This window comes from Melanerpes formicivorus, unplaced genomic scaffold (genome assembly GCF_026170545.1).
Source record: "Melanerpes formicivorus ecotype bairdi unplaced genomic scaffold, bMelFor1.0.p_v2 SCAF_89, whole genome shotgun sequence".
In the NCBI taxonomy this organism is placed as follows: Eukaryota; Metazoa; Chordata; class Aves; order Piciformes; family Picidae; genus Melanerpes; species Melanerpes formicivorus.
The window spans coordinates 1,821,875-1,840,791 of record NW_027142441.1 but is presented as its reverse complement, the minus strand read 5'-3'; the positions used below and the strand labels follow the sequence as shown (position 1 = coordinate 1,840,791).

Sequence of the window (18,917 nt, the reverse complement as noted above, 5' to 3'; positions counted from 1 at the left end):
TTCTCCAGGCTAAGCAAGCCTCATGTTTTGAATGGTTTTGGAAGATTGAGTTTCTGTGCTGTTTGAAGTCTGCTCTTTAGAGACTTATGTCTCTGGAGGTGTTCAAGAGGGGATTGGATGTGGCACTTGGTGCCATGGTTTGGACTTGATCTTTGAGGTCTTTTCCAACCTTATTGATTCTGTGATTCTCTGCCTGAGGTTCTACCTGAAGGGAGGTTGTAGCCAGGCAGAGGTTGGTCTCTTCTCCCAGGCAGCCAGTACCAGAACAAGAGGACACAGTCTCAGGCTGCGCCAGGGGAGGTTTAGGCTGGAGGTTAGGAAGAAGTTCTACACAGAGAGAGTGATTGCCCATTGGGATGTGCTGCCTGGGGAGGTGGTGGAGTCATTGGAGGTGTTCAAGAGGAGACTTGATGGGGTGCTTGGTGCCACGGGTTAGTTGTTTAGGTGGGTTGGATTGGTTAATAGTTTGGACGTGATGATCTTGAAGGTCTTTTCCAACCTGGTTTGGTCTATTCTATTCTATTCTATTCTACTCTATTCTGTTCTGTTCTGTTCTACTCTATTCTAGTCTATTCTATTCTTCTATTATTCTATTCTATTAGTCTATTCTATTCTTCTATTCTATTCTATTCTATTCTATTCTATTCTATTCTATTCTATTCTATTCTATTCTATTCTATTCTATTCTATTCTATTCCATTCCATTCCATTCCATTCCATTCCATTCCATTCCATTCCATTCCATTCCATTCCATTCCATACAAGGCCTCTCTCAGGAGCCTGAGCTGGTGGGCCTTGGTGAGATGCTATCTCCATTTCCTCTACGTCCCTTGAGAAGGAGGTATTAAACCCCTCAGCTACAGCATCAGGCTGTGAAGCCCCCTGGGCTTTTGTGACTGGTGAAGGGAAGCAGACTAAAGGAAGCCTTTTGAAGATCTCTCCTGTGTTCTGTGTTGTAGGTTTTTGCCAAGCAGGCAAGGATTTACGGTTAGTGTCCCTGTGCATGGAGCAAATCGAGATCCCAGCAGGCTTCCTCCTGGTAGGAGCCAAATCTCCCAACCTGCCTGAGCACATCCTTGTCTGCGCTGTGGACAAGCGCTTTTTGCCAGATGATCATGGGAAAAATGCACTTTTAGGTAAGAGATGTTCATGTGTGTTTGTAAATTTGTTTATCATGCCCTAATCATTCAGAGTAAAGAGCAAAGAAGTCAGCTCAGAATTCGCTAAGGTCATCGCAGCTAATGAGCTTCTCTTGGAAACATGTTGAGGAGAGGCTTGGCTTCATGGCATTCAGTCTGCAGCTGAAGCTGCCTTCAAAGCCCGCTTTAAAATGAGTCTCTGCTTCCACAATTAAGCACAATTGAAGCTCAGTGATTTCTGTGTGGGCTGGAGTCCACTGGAGGCCTGGCATTCTAGCTGTGAGCTATCCACATGCTCTTTATCTCTGGTGATGCTTACAGCATTTTCATTTCATTTCAGGTGCTCTGTTGAAGATGAGCTTGTCTATTTTTCTGTAGATTAAGGGAAATGATCTGCCCTTGGCTGCACCAGGAGCATTGGGCTCAAGAGGAGCTCTGAGGGCTGTTTGCTTCTCAAAATCTAATACGTAGGAGGGGGAAAACAGAACCCGGCAGATTTACGTCACAATTGCTCACATCCATGAGCCTTAAAACTGTGCTACAAGAATGCTGCTTGGTGCTGGAACCAGCTGTGTGTGCACCAAGATTTTCTGCCTGGCTCACCACTGGTCCCCATTTTAACAGGCTAGTAGAAGTGATTGAATGTATTTTGGCTTGTTTTGAATTGACTCTCCCATTTCTCCCACCAGTCATTCTGCTGCCCAAAGAATCTTCACAAACCCCTTCTAGCAGAAAGTGCAGTAAAGCATAAATAACCCTGATTGAACTGTGCTGCTCAAAGCCTGCTCCAGACCAGAGAGCTGTTGTGTAGCTGCTGGAAACACCTCATCTTGGGGCCTGTGGGCTGTGATGTTGTTTTCCCCTTAAACCAATTGAATGTCCTCCTGCACACTGTAAACCTTTGCACCTGAGGCAGAAGGCCACGGGCTAGATAGGAGCTGGGTGTCCTTGTTGGGTGCAGCTGGGGAGGTGGGATCATAGGCTGCTTTGGTATATCCTGCCATCCTTAGAAGAGCTTCCCCCCTGCTGAGCAGGGGAAGTGTCAAGAATTGATCTGTAAGAACTGTCAGATAGACAGGCAGATGGTGTTTAGTCTGAGTAGATGTGGTACTGCTTGTCTGTGTTGATAAGCCTTCCTCCTCCCCTGCCCCCATCTACCATCTCTGATGATGAACCTGGCGACCTGTATCTGCTCTGCCATTGCTGGTGGTACCTATTTCAGTGCCTCTAGGCCTGTGGAACTGGTCCCCAAGAGCTAAGCACTGCCTCAGTGTCTCTGTGACCCCTGCTGACTGTTTCTGTCAGCTATGGAGCTGCACCAGCAGTTCCTGCGGGCTGCAGGGCAGAGGGGAAGGACCGATTCAGGCCCACGAGAAACAGGATGAGGGAATCTGCTTCTTGGCTTCCTCAGCAACATGATGGCCAAGGATGACAGTGAGGCACAGCAAGGCTGAAGACAATGGTCTAATTAATAAGACTTTGATGGCAGGTGGCTGTTGTCAAGAAGGCTGACTATCTTTTCCATAAAACTACAAGTCTGGCTGACAGGAAGCAGTGTTCCCCCAGGTGCTTGGCACGGTGGCAAATCATGATAGAGTGAGGAGGAAGAATTGTTCTGTGGTACATCCCATACTGAGTCATAAATGGGGAAGAAAAACCACCCCAAACAACAACCAAATAACCCCTAAAATAAAGCAAGTCTGGGTTTTACTCTGCCCAGCACTGCTCTAAATAATTGTTGATGCTCCAGGAATACAAACTGTTTCTTCATTAAGAATTCAGAGGGGAGTGGGGTGGCAAGGAAGCCAGAGGAGTTCAGCATCAGATAGCAGAGGGCTTATGCAAACAGCAAGGATTTAAAGACAGGCCCGTTTCAGAACATGTGCTTTGGTCTAGGAGATGCTGTACCAATGCCACCTGTATGCCACATTCCCTTTAACATAGCAGTGAATAGCACTGGAAGTGAAGGGTGCTCATAAGCTTCAGTCTTGGCTTGGCTTGAAGGAATGAGACAGGATCTTATTTTGACACCCCCCACATGGAGTGAAGTAAATCACTCTCACAGAATTGGAGAGAACTACAGAATTGCATTCAGCAGTATATATGGAACACAGAATACATCAATCCAGGATACATCAATCCATACTACCTACCAAGAAAACCCTTCCCCCATCCATGCTTTAATACCCAGGCCCAAGTGCTCTTCTCTTCCCCCCTGTGCCTTACTCCATGCTGCAGAGAGACCCAAAGTCCTCCCCCAGGGCTGGTAAGAACTCAGGCCTCCCCAGGAGGAGAAAGAAGGGAGAAAAGGGAAAGAGCTGGCAGTACAGCCTGCTTATAGTGAAGCAGCAGAATTATGGGATAGAATAAAAAATACACACTTTCTGGTCCATCCCTGAACCCTTCTGACCCCCCTGGAGGGCTTCCACTCTGTGGTTCTTAAAAGCATCCAGCCTCAAACCGTAAGAAGTCTGAACCCTCTCCTCCAGACCCCAGCTCAGAGCTTCACCCCCTACTCAAAATAGTGTTGGAGCCACTGCAGAAAGGAAGTCTTCTGCCTTTGCTCCTAAGTCTGCTGCTTTCAGGAGAGGCTGGGTTGTTAAAAACAGTCTGAAGTGCTCCTAGATTTGGCCACAAAAATCTTCACCTCAAAGTGCTTTAAAAGACTTTAACAAGCTGTAGGATGCAGCTCACTTGAAATGGCTTTGTATAAGGAGTCTCTGGAAAAGGTATTAGATAGTAAGGTCAGTTTGAGTCCCATGAAGGTGCAGTGTCTCCTGTGGCTTAGCCACTGCAGTGAGAGAGCAGCACACAGCCTGCAACCCAGGTGATCCTGTGAGGGTTTTCCACCAATGTGTCTTTAACGAAGAAGGAAATTTGTCTTTTCCTTTGCATGAATTTCCCAGCCTGGCCTTACAGCTCTGCCCCTGCCAAGGAGTTATTCTTCCCTGCCTTGTGCAGAGTGGAAAACTGGGGGTAGGATTTTTGCATGCATTAGCATGACCTAGGGAGATGTGAGAGTTTCAGAGCAGGCAAGGCTAAAACCTGGCTGTGCCTGGCTGTTTCCTGGCACACAGGTTCTGTGCAGGGCACACGCAGAGGGGTCTGGCTGGAGACCTGAGGTCACTCCAGACTGGCTGTGCAGGTTGGTTGAAGTGGCCTCATGGCTAGCAGGGAGCACAAGTCACTGAACCCCTGTGTGTATCTTCTGCTTCCTTCCTCCAGGGTTCTCTGGGAATTGCATAGGCTGTGGAGAAAGAGGCTTTCGCTATTTCACAGAGTTTTCCAATCACATCAACCTGAAGCTAACCACTCAGCCAAAGAAGCAGAAGCACTTAAAGTACTACCTAGTGAGGAGCTCCCAAGGTGTGCTGTCCAAGGGACCCCTGATTTGCTGGAAAGGTAACCAAGTGCCCACTCACTCAGGGGCTTTTTATTCCATCCTGCTGTGGTGCCAGATGGCAACTGGAAAGTTGCTGTTGCAAATGTGTTCAGAAGAGGCTTTGTGCATCGTGAAGGAAAAGTTCCCCCTGATGGCACTGGAGGCTGGGGTTTGCCAGAGAGCTTCATTTGAATATGAATGAGTCATGCAGTTGTGGATGGTCTTCCTCCATCTCCCCACACTCTCAGTGGCAGCCCTAAATCTGCCCTTAGAATGTGCAGCCAGCTTGGTAGAAGGAGTAAGGTTGCTCAGTCTGCTGGTTCTTTGCTGTGCCTGAAGCAAGGTGACTCACAGCCAGGGCTCCAGCACTGCCTTCCACTGATACTCATCTGAGTAAAGTGCAGTTCAGTGTGTCTGGTGCCTGAGGACAGCAGCATGCCATGAGGTTAAGAAAGCTCAGGTCACTGCTCTCAGGGCAAGAGGAGAAATCACACATCCTCTGCCCTTTGTGGGGAGTTTTAACTTGAGCTTGCTTTCTACTGGAGCAGCCTGGGCAATCTTGTGTGCTGAAGAGGTTCCACCTCTGACCCCAGGGGGTCTGCTACTGAAGGATGCAGGGGTTTGGAGCTAGAGCTGTGCAACAACTCAAGGAGAGCATGGCTTACCTACTCACTGCATGGCTTATCCTACTCACAGCATGGCTTATTCTACTCACAGCATTGCCTATCCTACTCACAGAATGGCTTATCCTACTTACTGCATGGCTTATCCTACTCACAGCATGGCTGCCTACTCACAGCATTGCTTACTCTACTCACTGCATGGCTGCCTACTCACAGCATGGCTTATCCTACTCACAACATGGCTTATCCTACTTACTGCATGGCTTATCCTACTCACAGCATTGCTTACCCTACTCACAACATGGCTTATCCTACTTACTGCATGGCTTATCCTACTCACAGCATTACTTATCCTACTCACAGCATGGCTGCCTACTCACAACATGGCTTATCCTACTCACTGCATGGCTTATCCTACTCACAGCATGGCTTATCCTACTCACAGCATTGCTTACCCTACTCACTGCATGGCTGCCTACTCACAGCATTGCCTATCCTACTCACAGCATTGCCTATCCTACTCACAGCATGGCTTATCCTACTCACTGTCTACTAAGCTGGTGTCAGTGCAGACTGCCTGTCTCCCTCAGCTGTGGGCTCACTCAGTAAAGGCAGAGTTTGATCTGCTGCCAGATGTTCTGAAGAGGATGATGTGAGGAGAGCAGAAGATCCAGAGGGCTGTCACACATCTGGGGAGTCACATCCTGCTGTGAAGAGCAGCATGACACCCCCCAGCGATGGCTATCAGCAGCTGGAGGGCTGGCTGCAGTGTTGTATCAGGCACTGCTTCAAAGGGATGCTGGCTGCAGCTCTCTTCTCAGCTGCAGGACAATTAACTAACTGCTGCTGCAGAGCAGGGGGTGGTTTGCAGCAGCATTTTACACAAGGACTACAGAAAGATCTCATTTGGCAGTGCAGTTCCAAAGGCAGAACAGGAAACCTTCTTTTACTTCTGGAATCCTTTCTCTGCCCCCCAGTGCAGCTGGGCTCAGTGTGTGTCCTGGTGACACACACCCGGGGTGCTGCTGGCTCCGTGCTGACTGCAGTGTTTCCAGCACCCAAAAAGCTTTAGGTTAGCCAAGGACAGCCCTCACAGGTGTGGGTTTGATAGGCTCTATGCCCACCTTGCTGCCACCCATCTGCTAACCCTTTACCCTTCACTTACAATGAAGATCTGGGTAGGAGAAATGCCTTCAACCACTCCCTGCTCCTCAGACAAGCATCTGAGCAGCTCTCGGCTTCAAAGCCAGAGGAATGTGTGGTTTTTAAAGTGACCTTTTCTTCCCTTAACTCACTTTTCACCCAGACAGTGCTGAGGTCCCCCTGCAGGTTTTGTGGAGGGGTGCTGGGACTCGGGGTCTCAGCACAATGTCACCTTTTAAAGGGCAGGTTCTGATGGATTGTATCAAGATGGCACTGCACAAGTGGCTGGGTGCCTCCTGGGGCACCTCCAGGACCTTCACATCGCTTGGAAGCTGTGAACTGAGGGCTCCTGCCAGCTGGCAGCAGCTGCCCCGTGCTTGCCTGGTGCTCGGAATGCCCCCAGGCAGTTCCTTAGTGAGAAGTCGCTGAGCGCCCTGCCACAGCCCTGCTGTCCCCAGCGCTGCCCTCTGCCGCTGTTGTGTGCCCTGCCCGTGCCGTGTGCCCTGCCCGTGCTGTGTGTCCTGCCCGCGCCGTGTGCCCTGCCCGTGCTGTGTGTCCTGCCCGTGCTGTGTGTCCTGCCCGTGCCGTGTGTCCTGTCCGTGCTGTGCCCTGCCTGTGCCGTGTGTCCTGCCCGTGCCGTGTGCCCTGCCCGCGCCGTGTGCCCTGCCTGTGCTGTGTCCGTGTGTCCTGCCCGTGCCCTGCCCGTGCCGTGTGCCCTGCCCATGCCGTGTGTCCTGCCCGTGCCGTGTGTCCTGCTCGTGCTGTGTGTCCTGCCCGTGCTGTGTCCGTGTGTCCTGCCCGTGCCGTGTGCCCTGCCCGTGCTGTGTCCGTGTGTCCTGCCCGTGCTGTGCCCGTGCCGTGTGCCCTGCCCGTGCCGTGTGCCCTGCCCGTGCCGTGTGCCCTGCCCGCGCCGTGTGCCCTGCCTGTGCTGTGTCCGTGTGTCCTGCCCGTGCCCTGCCCGTGCCGTGTGCCCTGCCCATGCCGTGTGTCCTGCCCGTGCCGTGTGTCCTGCTCGTGCTGTGTGTCCTGCCCGTGCTGTGTCCGTGTGTCCTGCCCGTGCCGTGTGCCCTGCCCGTGCTGTGTCCGTGTGTCCTGCCCGTGCTGTGCCCGTGCCGTGTGCCCTGCCCGTGCCGTGTGTCCTGCCCGTGCCGTGTGCCCTGCCCGTGCTGTGTCTTGCCCGTGCTGTGTCCGTGTGCCCTGCCCGTGCCATGTCCGTGTGCCCTGCCTGTGTCCGTGTGTCCTGCCTGTGCCGTGTGCCCTGCCCGTGCTGTGCCCTGCCCGTGCTGTGTCCTGCCCGTTCTGTGTACGTGTGCCCTGCCCGTGCCGTGTGCCCTGCCCGTGCTGTGTCCTGCCCGTGCTGTGTCCGTGTGCCCTGCCTGTGCCGTGTGCCCTGCCCGTGCCGTGTGCCCTGCCCGTGCTGTGCCCTGCCCGTGCTGTGTCCGTGTGTCCTGCCTGTGCCGTGTGCCCTGCCCGAGCCGTGTGTCCTGTCCTGCCCGTGCCGTGTGTCCTGTCCGTCACGTGTGCCCTGCCTGTGTCTGTGTGTCCTGCCCGTGCTGTGCCCTGCCCGTGCCATATGTGTTGCCCGTGCCGTGTCCGTGTGCCCTGCCCGTGCCATGTCCGTGTGCCCTGCCTGTGTCCGTGTGTCCTGCCCGTGCCGTGTGTCTTGTCCGTGTCGTGTGTCCTGCCCGTGCCGTGTGCCCTGCCTGTGCCGTGTGTCTGCCCATGCCGTGTGCCCTGCCCGTGCCGTGTCCGTGTGTCCTGCCCGTGCTGTGTCCGTGTGTCCTACCCGTGTCCGTGTGTCCTGCCCGTGCCGTGTGTCTGTGCGCGCTGCCCCTGTGCCGCCTGCGGCTGCCGCGCTGCGGTGCTGGCCGCGGGCAGGCCGGCGCCGTTAATCTGTACTGTAGCTGCTTCGTTTGCAGAGTGCAGAAGCAGGCAATCCTCTGCCGCTAGCCTCCCTGCTAAGCCCAATGCTGCCGTGTCGCCGTCCACGACCCCAGAGGGTGGAGCAGCTAATGGATACAAGGCAGGGTTCACGCAGACAGGTAGGAGCTGAAGGTGCTGTGACCATGACTGCGGGGGTGCTGAGTTGCCTCAGGCCTGGTGGTGCCGGGGTGCTGTCGGCAGCTGGCTGTTAGCCTCCAGCCATGGCCAGCTTACAGTGGGGAGGATGCCTTTCAAATCTTGCTGTGTGAGGGGTGAAGCCCCAGCTGAGGCCAGAGGTTAGCATAGTCCTCAGAAGGGCAGTCAAATATCAAGAGCTCTTCTGATTCATCCTTTGAGCCGGTGGCTCCCTGCCTGCCTTTCATGTCATGGTTTGCAGGTCTCCACAACCTTGGATGACCATTTGCAGGGGAGGGTTTGCCATTGTCTTGAGAAGGAGAGTGACCTCCTCTGGGGGGTAGGGAGGCAGCCTTGATTTGCCTGCTTGTGTATTTATTTGAACTCTCTTTCCCTGAAGGAATTAGAATTCCCCATCCACACAGCAGCTTTGTGCTCTCTCAGCTAACTTGCTTCCCACAGCTGCTCTCAGGAGCTGTGAGTGGCTCCCTTCAGCCAGGAGAAACTGTGCTCAGCAAGCAGGCACTGGCTGACAAAGCAGCAGCAGCAGCAGCAGCTCAGTTTCTTCTGTCTATTTATTCAGTGCAAGTAACTCAGGTGCTTTTCTTGGAGCTTTTTCTTTCCCTCCCCCCCACCCCCCCTGCTTCATTGCAGCTTCATCTGTGCTGTCCTGTGGCTTTGTGTCTGTTTGTGCCAGCTCTTGAGAAATGAAACACAGGAGAAAACTTTCTTGTCCCTGTAATCAGTTGATATTCATGCACCAGGACACAGATTTCTCTAGAGCAGTGTGAAGTGCAGGTACAAAGCTAAGGTAGGCAGAAGGCTTTCTCCACTGCCAAAGTGTACTGAAAAGGAAGGAACCCCAAAGGCTGAAGATGTTCTTTGCTATGGAATTGTAGCCACTGAGCAGAGCTTTCTGAGCCTCTGTCCCCAGGTGCTGCCCCATCTCTCCCCAGGAACTTGTATGCTTTGGGCTTTGGCTACAGTTAAATGAGAGTTGGTGCATTCCATGCCATGATCCTTTGGCTTCCACACCCTGGCATGAGATCTGTGCAGATGCACGAGCAGCTATTTATTTGAGCCAAGAAGGGATCCAATATTGACACAACTTTGCCTTCTGCCTGCCAAGTTAATGGATAGACCTCTGAGATACTGCTTGCTCCTTATCACTCGCTGTGCTTCTCAGGCTGCTTGTCTGGGGCACTGTTTGTACTCTCAGGTCATGGTTGTCCAAACCTTTTCAACTCCTTCTGCTGTTATCTTCTGGTGCAGATAGTGCCACACACACACATGTGAGTCCCCTGGGACCATGAGAAGGGGGCAGGGCAGCTTTCTTGGGTGGTGTGAATTCTGACATTGTCACCTCTGATGGTCTGACCTCTTCTCTCCTACATTTTGTGTGGCTCCTTGTACTTGGGAGTTGACTTCTCTGCTGTTTGAAAGCAGAACCACTTATTAGCAAGTTGCTTTCTGAAACCCTTTTCTCTTTATTGTCAACTCATGTGCACTTTTTTCCTTCCAGAGCTGTGTAAATATTTCTGTGTCTGCCCTTGCAAGGGAGCAGTGCAGGCCCTCAGCTCTGGAAGGAAAGCCATGGGTGCACTCAGTGCTGCACTAACATGGATATGAGAGCAGCAGAGAGTTGTGAGACAGCAGAGGTGAAGGTGACAGTACCGTGTGGCCAAGACACTCAGTCAGTTCTCAGGTCCTCCTTGCAGAATGACACAGGAAGGTGCAGTTCCCATGCAGAGAGAAGCTGACTGGCAATGAAAAAGTCTGAAACCTTGGACAGTATCAAAAATTCAGCTCTAGGCAGGCAAGGGAGAAGGAAAACTTCAAACCAGCTGTTAAAAGGGTCTTAAGCAACCAGAAATGGGTTTACAACAGAAATTTGAACAACTAACAACTGGCAGTACTACAAGTGACCTTATTACTCTCTACAACTACCTGCAGGGAGGTTGTAGCCAGGCAGAGCTTGGTCTCTTCTCCCAGGCAACCAGCACCAGAGCAAGAGGACACAGTCTCAAGTTGTGCCAGGGGAGGTTTAGGCTGGAGGTGAGGAGGAAATTCTATACAGAGAGAGTGATTGCCCACTGGAATGTGCTGCCCAGGGAGGTGGTGGAGTCACCATCAGTGGAGGTGTTCAGGAGGAGACTTGATGGGGTGCTTGGTGACATGGATTAGTTGTTTAGGTGGGTTGGATTGGCTGATAGGTTGGACTCAATGATCTTGAAGGTCTCTTCCAACCTGGTCTATTCTATTCTATTCTATTCTATTCTATTCTATTCTATTCTATTCTATTCTATTCTATTCTATTCTATTCTATGTTTAATAACTGGGACTACTGAAAGTTAGGACTTTGGAACACCTCCCAGGCATGTCTGCATTGCTAGAGAGAATTTCAAGAACCTCTGTTAGAACTAGAGAGAAGGAGGAAAGCCCAAAGCTTCTGGCCAGTTTCCTTTGAGGAGGCTGTAGCACACTGCAGGTGTTTGCTGCATCACATTTCATCACAGTCTCACAGTATCGCCAAGGTTGGAAGAGACCTCGAGGATCATCAAGTCCAACCTGGCACCACAGACCTCATGACTAAACCATGGCACCAAGTGCCACATCCAATCCCCTCTTGAACACCTCCAGGGATGGGGACTCCACCACCTCCCTGGGCAGCACATCCCAATGATTAACGACTCTCTCTGGGAAGAACTTTCTCCCCACCTCCAGCCTAAACCTCCCCTGGCACAGCTTGAGACTGTGTCCTCTTGTTCCAGTGCTGCTTGCCTGGGAGAAGAGACCAACCCCCAGCTGGCTACAACCTCCCTTCAGGGAGTTGGAGAGAGCAATGAGGTCTCCTTTGAGTCTCCTCTTCTCCAGGCTAAGCAACCCCAGCTCCCTCAGTCTCTCCTCACAGGGCTGTGCTCCAGACCCCTCCCCAGCTTTGTTGCCCTTCTCTGGACACCTTCAAGTCTCTCAATGTCCTTCTTAAACTGAGGGGCCCAGAACTGGACACCACTGTCCACCACTATCCACCACTGGTGTCATGAGACACCACTGCTTGCCTCCTGACCTGGGAGTCTGCTTTGGTAGTCCTTCAAACATGGACAAGGCTTTCTGGTGGAGCAGCAGAAGCTTCTGTGTCCCTTCCCCACCTCAGCTACTCCATGTGGCAAAAAAGACTCTCCTCACCATCCTCCTCTACCAAAGTCATGTGGCAGACCAAGTTTGTCTTTGCCTCCTGCTTCTCTACCTGGGTGCTTTACTAGGAGATCTGTAGTGAACTTTGCCTGCTTTGCCTACTGGTTGCTCTCTGGGCAGACATGGAGGTACTGTGCTCTCACTCAGGTTGTAGGGATTGCAAGTTGTCAGTGTCAGCACCTGAATGTCAATTCTTTGTTCCTGAAGTAAATTGTAGATACTAAATGCCTGATGTTAAAGTAAGGGCCTAGAGGCCAAGGGGTTGGCAGTCAGTTCTGATTCACATTTTTATGCTGGGCAAGGATTAGAATTTGTTCTTACACTTCTCCATCTATAAAATAAGGCTCCTGGTTTTCAGCCTTGGTAAAATGCTCTAAGGAGCTGCTGTTTGTTGATGCCTGCAGGGTTTGGCTCAGGTGCCCTGCATTTCTTAGCCTGGCTTGGAAATGGACATACACTTTTCATAGCCCTAGGGACAGTAGTGCTGGGAGGAGGTTAGGGAATTTTTGCTGCTCTATGTCAAGCTCAGCTGTGCCTGAGAGAGGTTTGGTAACTTCTTGAAATTCTCAGGGGATGGAGATTCCATAACCTTTTCAGGCAGTTCATTCATAGAATCACAGAACTGTCAGGGTTAGAAGGGAGCTGGAGGATCATCCAGTCCCAACCCCCCCTGCCATGGGCAGGGACACCTCACACCACAGCAGGTTGCTCACAGCCACATCCAGCCTGGCTGCAAACACCTCCAGGGATGAGGTTTCCACCACCTCCCTGGGCATTCCCCTGAGTCCTATCCATCCCTGACACCCTCAAAAGTCCCTCCCCAGCTTTTTTGGAGCCCTGTTCAGATCCTGGAAGGCCACAATTAGGTCTCCTGGGAGTCTTCTCCTCTCCAGCCTGCACAACCCCAACTCTCTCAGGCTGTCTCCAGAGCAGAGCAGCTCCAGCCCTCTGCTCCTCCTCCTGGCCCTTCTCTGGACACCTTCCAGCCCCTCCAGACCCTTCCTGGCACAGAGGCTCCAGAGCTGGCCCCAGAGTTCCAGCTGTGGTCTCAGCAGAGTGGAGCAGAGGGGCAGAATCCCCTCCCTGGCCCTGCTGGCCACACTTCTCTTGCTGCAGCCCAGGGGTAATTTAGGGGAGCAATGAGAAGCCATTTCCACAGTGAAAATGTTTTTTTCTGAGTCTATGTGGGTGCAAAATACTGTGGCTCAGTGGCTCAGTCCTGGGTTCATTAGATGATAAGACTCTGTGGAACTGCTGAGGGAAATGTTTGTTACAGCTCCTGAAAGATCCCAATGCGTGGTGCAAAGCCATTGTTGCATGCTTAGATGAGCTCAGCTAAATGTGTGTTCACTTGCATAGAACATAAACCACACCTGCACACTCCTGGGTAAGCTAAAATAATTCCTTCATTCAACAACTTCCTTTCTCAGATTCTTCAGTTTTCAGTCCAGCAAAGTCATCTTCTGCTGTTAACCTGAGTGGAACTCCAGACCTGCCCCGGAACAAGAACGTCGTGAAGCCTCTGGCTCTGTCTGTGCAGCTCGTGGGGAAGGCATTTGCTGCAGGTACAGCTTTGCTTTCCAGGATAGCTGAGAGCCAAGGGAATTGCCAGCTTCAGAGAGTCAAAACAGAGAGAAGGAAAGCATTCACTAGCATTCTCCAAACCTCATAGATTCACAGAATTGTTTGGGTTGGTCTCCAAACTGGTGACACATGGGTGTGATGGGTGACCACTAGATGGATAAGGAACTGGCTTGATGGCTGCACCCAAAGAGTGGCTGTCCATGGCTCCATGTCCCAGTGGAGGCCAGTGACAAGCAGAGTCCCTCAGGGATCAGTCCTGGGACCTGTCTTGTTCAACATCTTTGTGGGTGACATGGACAGTGGCACTGAGTGCACCCTCAGCAGGTTTGCTGCTGACACCAAGCTGTGTGGTGCAGCAGACAGCTGGAGGGAAGGGATCCATCCAGAGGGACCTGGACAGGCTGGAGAGCTGGGCACAAGCCAACCTCAGGAGGTTCAACAAGACCAAGGGCAGGGTCCTGCATCTGGGTCGAGGCAATCCCAGGCACATATCCAGGCTGGGCAGGGACTGGCTGGAAAGCAGCCCTGAGGAGAGAGCCTTGGGGGTGCTAGGGGAGAAGCAGCTCAGCAGGAGCTCTCAGTGTGCACTTGCAGCCCAGAAAGCCAACCAGATCCTGGGTTGTATCAGGAGAAGTGTGGCCAGCAGGGCAAGGGAGGTGATTCTCCCCCTCTGCTCAGCTCTGCTGAGACCCCACCTGGAGTCCTGCCTCCAGTTCTGGAGCCCATATGACAAGAGGGATCTGGAGGTGCTGGAAGGTGTCCAGAGCAGGGCCAGGAGGATGAGCAGAGGGCTGGAGCACCTCTCCTGTGAGGACAGACTGAAGGAGTTGGGGCTGTTCAGTCTGCAGAAGAGAAGGCTCCCAGGTGACCTCATTGTGGCCTTCCAGGATCTGAAGGGGGTTCCAAGAAGGCTGGGGAGGGACTGCTCAGGATCTCAGGCAGTGCTAGGACTAGGGGGAATGGAATGAAGCTGGAGGTGGGGAGATTCAGGCTGGAGGGGAGGAGGAAGTTCTTCCCCATGAGAGTGGTGAAGCCCTGGAATGGGTTGTGCAGGGAGGTGGTTGGGGCCCTGTCCCTGGAGGTGTTTAAGTCCAGGCTGGATGAGGCTCTGGGCAGCCTGATCTAGTGTGGGGTGTCCCTGCCCATGGCAGGGGAGTTGGAACTAGCTGATCCTTGTGATCCCTTCCAACCTTGACTGATACTATGATACTATGAAGACCTCTCAGATCATCAACCCAACCCCACCATAGCCCCCAAACCCTGGCCCCAAGTGCCATGGCCACACCTTCCTTGAACACCTCCAGGGATGGGGATTCCACCATCTCCCTGAGAAGCCTGTTCCAATCCCTGACCACTCTTGCAGCACAGAAATGTTTCTTCATCTCCAACCTAACCCTCCCCAGTCCTCTGCACAGACACTTTCCACAGGCATTCCTGGCCCCAATCTGAGCCACAGCTTGGTGTTCAGCCTTGCCATTGTGGCAGTGTGTTTCATTTCCCTCTTTGCACTGCCTAAGAGATCTAAGAGAGCACAAAAGTCTCCTCTTGAGGCCACACTGATTCTTGCTTCAGACACAGAGAGCTGTGCATTGTTTTGCAGTTGTCAAAACTAATCCTGCAGGTACATGGAATGAATTTGGTCTCCTTTAAAGAAGGTTCAATACCTGTGCTGCTTGCATTACTTATTTCTCTATGCCATGTTCAATAAATTAGAGCCCTCACCTGTGGCACCTCAATCCCTCACTGGTGCTCTAGCTGTTTAGCTGAGTAGTCCTTCAAGTAGTGGATAAAAAAAGCATCACACTTAGGGAAGGGAAGTATGCTTGAATGAAAGAACTCTGAGTGGGTTTGGTTTCTGGGTGCACATGAGCATTATGTTCTACACATGGCCTGTTGGTGCTCAGGGAGGTGCTGGAGTCACCATCCCTGGAGGTGTTGAAAGGTGGTTTAGATGTGGTGCCTGGGGCTATGGTTTAGGGGTGAACTTGGTAGGGTAGGGTTAGTGGTTGGACTTGGTGATCCCAGGGGTCCTTTCCAGCCTGAATGACTCAGTGACTCTGTGATTATCATGGCTGCTGTTTTATACACTGTGTATTGTTCTCTGCACATCACTATATTATAGCTAATGAATCATTGACAATTCTTTGTGTGAAATACCTGTTTCCCCCTCCACACTTGTGTAAGGGAACCTGCCTTGCTCTGCAGTGGTTCCCACTGTTTCAGCCACTTCTGGAACTGACCCACACCCTCCCTGTCTGTCCATACCAAGTGGAGATCCAACAGGGAGCTTGCAATAGGCAGATGATGTCATGGCCATTTGGCCAGCTGGCAGCCTGAGAATGATGTGCCTGAGTTGATCTGGGTGGCTGCACCCCAAGAGTTCCCTGTTGCAGCTGTAAGCAAATGCCCACATCCCAAAGGCTTTCTGTGGCAGCTGACATCAGCACACTCCTGCACCATCTCCTCCTGCCTTTGCTCCTGGAATATGTTCCTGGGAGCTAAATCCTTGTGGAGCTGGCAAATAATGGCAAGGAGCTGTAGTTACAGCATCACAAAATGGTAGGGGTTGGAAGGGACAAAGCAGGGTCAGCCAGGGCAGCTCACACAGGAATGCATCCAGGCAGCTTTTGAAAGTCCCAGAGAAGGAGACTCCACAACCTCTCTGCTCCATGGTTCCAGCAGCCTCACAGTAAAGAAGTTTCTCCTCGTGTTGAGGTGGAACCTTCTGGGTTCCAGCTTGTACCTGTTGTTCCTTGTCCTATCACAGGGCACCACCAGCAAGAGCCTGGCCCCTTCATCCTGACCCCCACCCCTCAGATATTTGTAGACATTCATAGTATCATAGTATCATAGTATCAGTCAGGGTTGGAAGGGACCACAAGGATCATCTAGTTCCAACCCCCCTGCCATGGGCAGGGACACCCCACACTAGATCAGCCTGGCCACAGCCTCATCCAGCCTGGGCTTAAACACCTCCAGGGACAGGGCCTCGACCACCTCCCTGGACAACCCATTCCAGGGCTTCACCACTCTCATGGTGAAGAACCTCCTCCTCACATCTAGCCTGAATCTCTCCACCTCCAGCTTCATTCCATTCCCCCTAGTCCTAGCACTGCCTGAGATCCTGAGCAGTCCCTCCCCAGCCTTCCTGTAGGCCCCCTTCAGATCCTGGAAGGCCACAATGAGGTCACCTGGGAGCCTTCTCTTCTCCAGACTGAACAGCCCCAACTCCTTCAGTCTGTCCTCATAGGAGAGGTGCTCCAGCCCTCTGCTCATCCTTGTGGCCCTTCACTGGACAGCCTTTGCTGAACAGTCCCAGGTCTCTCTGTCTTTCCTCATAGGAGAGATGTTCAAGCCTCCCAGTCACCCTTGTAGCTCTCCATTGGACTCTCTCCAGCAGATCCCTCTTTCTCATAGCTGGGGAGCCCAAAACTGGAGAGAGCAGTGCAGGTGTGGTGTCCCCAGGGCAGAGTCCCCATGCAGTCCATGGCTGCTCTATGCAGGATGCCTTTTATATTTCCTTATGAAAAAAACAGGCTATGAAAAAGGAGTGAGAGGGAGCTCAGGGGTGTGAGGATAACTTCTGGCAATCCCCTGATCTGGGTACAGTGGATCCTACCAGGGTGGCAGGCTTGCCTGGCCTGGAGGGGCTTAGGCAGAGGTAGCAAAATGCAGCATGTGTGGGCTCAGACCCATTGGCTCAGGTGCATGGCACATGGGTGGCTGGGGGGCAGTACCCAGCTGCACCACAGTGCCTCAGGAGCCTTTACAAACTGGATTCATGATGTGCATTTATTGAGGTTTTCAGTGTCTAAAACAAATGAGTTCCAAACTTCCCAGGGCCTTGGGGGTGTGTAATTGTCTATTTTATTTTGGTGGGGGTTGTTTGGGATGTTTTTTCCCCCCCTACCTATCCTCCTCACCCTGACATCTGGAGACCCTGCTTCAAGGTTAGGATTGTGCAGCCTGTGCCCAAATTACTCTGTGCCAAGCACACCTCCTGCTTCCCCTGGAGCGTGTTCCAGTCACACTCCTTGCCGTGCTCTTCTGGGTGTGCAGGTGGCTGTATGCTGTGGCTTGTTGTGTCTCAAGACACAGACTCTGTCCTTTACCATGCACAGCTCCTCTTGCCCTGCGTGCCTCTGATGTTGCCAATGGAAACACTAACGGAGGAAGAAATAATCTGCTGAGCTCTGGAGCCTCCCGGCCAGTGCCACACTCAACATCTCCAAGTCCTGGCTGTGCAGCTGGAGACCAAGGTAAAGAAAACCTCTCTGGCTTGGTTTTAAGCTGCACTGGCTGCTAAGCCTGAAACTTCTAATTTTGTTCTTCTTCCCATCTGTTTCTACAAGTCAGTCTCTGCAGACCCATTTGGGTTTTGGCATCAGCATTACTGATGGTGCTGTGCCTCACAGGCCAGGCACCAATATAGGCTGTGCAGGGACTGGCTGGAGAGCAGCCCTGAAGAAAAGGCCTTGGGGGTGCTGGGGCAGGAGAAGCTCAGCAGGAGCCAGCAGGGAGCACTTGCAGCCCAGAGAGCCAAGCAGAGCCTGGGCTGCAGCATGAGAAGTGTGGCCAGCAGGGCCAGGGAGGGGATTCTGCCCCTCTGCTCCACTCTGCTGAGACCACAGCTGCAGCTCTGGGGCCAGTTTTGGAACATCTATGCCAGGAAGGATCTGGAGGTGCTGGAAGGTGTCCAGAGAAGGGCCAGGAGGAGGAGCAGAGGGCTGGAGCTGCTCTGCTCTGGAGACAGCCTGAGAGAGTTGGGGTTGTGCAGGCTGGAGAGGAGAAGGCTCCCAGGAGACCTCATTGTGGCCTTCCAGGATCTGCAGGGGGCTCCAAGAAAGCTGGGGAGGGACTTTTGAGGGTGTCAGGGAGGGATAGGACTGGGGGGGATGGAGCAGAACTAGAAGTGGGGAGATTGAGATTGGCTGTGAGGAAGAAGTTGTTGCCCATGAGGGTGGTGAGAGCCTGGCACAGGTTGTGCAGGGAGGTGGTGGAAGCCTCCTGCCTGGAGGTGTTTGCAGCCAGGCTGGATGTGACTGTGAGCAACCTGCTGTAGTGTGAGGTGTCCCTGCCCATGGCAGTGGGGTTGGAACTGGGTGAGCCTTGAGGTCCCCTCCAGCCCTGACAGTTCTGTGATTGTCACATCACAGGCTGCCTTTGGCTACATCTGGGGGTGAACCTATGGTGCTCTGTGACCTGACATTAGCTTGACACCAGTGTGAAATGGAAAGGTGGGCTGGAATGTGGTCAGTGGGGAGGGTGGAGGTTAATGCTTTGATTTTGTTCTCAGCATCAATGTCCAGTTCTGGACCACCCAAGAAGCGTCACCGGGGATGGTCTCCTGGGTCCCCAGTGCCTCCTCCTGGGGTAGCAGTGCCTGTCCCTGCAATTCGGTCTGCAGCAAGAACAGGTAGAACTGGGAGGGTCAGAGATGGCATTTGTGGAACCCTCTGCTCAGCCAGACCAGTAGGTCTGTGCTGCTTCCCTCAAGTGCTGCACAGGAAACCTACCTGAAGCAGCCAAGGACACCATGACACATGTGATTGCCTGGTCCTTGTTGTCATAATCACAGATGTGGCACAGGGAGAGAGAAATTACTGGGGGAGGGAAGATGCAAATAATGTGAACACCACCAACAAAAGAATAACCAGAGCTACCTGAGCCAGTGTAACTCAGTTCTTCTGAGACTGTGCAGGTCTCTGGATACATGAAATCATTGCAAGGCCTTTCACTGGCCTTCACCCTGAATGCTGTGTCTCAGCCTGCTGTGGCTGCCACAGGAACCAC

At 52.5% G+C, this 18,917-nt stretch overlaps 1 protein-coding gene across 1 annotated transcript in view; it reads left to right on the top strand.

Annotated features, from left to right (window-relative positions):
• The window catches only part of GREB1L (GREB1 like retinoic acid receptor coactivator), a 182,956-nt gene that overhangs the window by 110,507 nt on the left and 53,532 nt on the right, over positions 1 to 18,917 (top strand). Inside the window, exons 5-10 of the mRNA XM_068165491.1 lie at positions 960 to 1,136; positions 4,365 to 4,541; positions 8,207 to 8,329; positions 12,971 to 13,105; positions 17,246 to 17,383; positions 18,421 to 18,540. Coding sequence (XP_068021592.1) covers positions 960 to 1,136; positions 4,365 to 4,541; positions 8,207 to 8,329; positions 12,971 to 13,105; positions 17,246 to 17,383; positions 18,421 to 18,540 — 870 coding nt within the window. The remainder of the gene's footprint in view (positions 1 to 959; positions 1,137 to 4,364; positions 4,542 to 8,206; positions 8,330 to 12,970; positions 13,106 to 17,245; positions 17,384 to 18,420; positions 18,541 to 18,917) is intronic.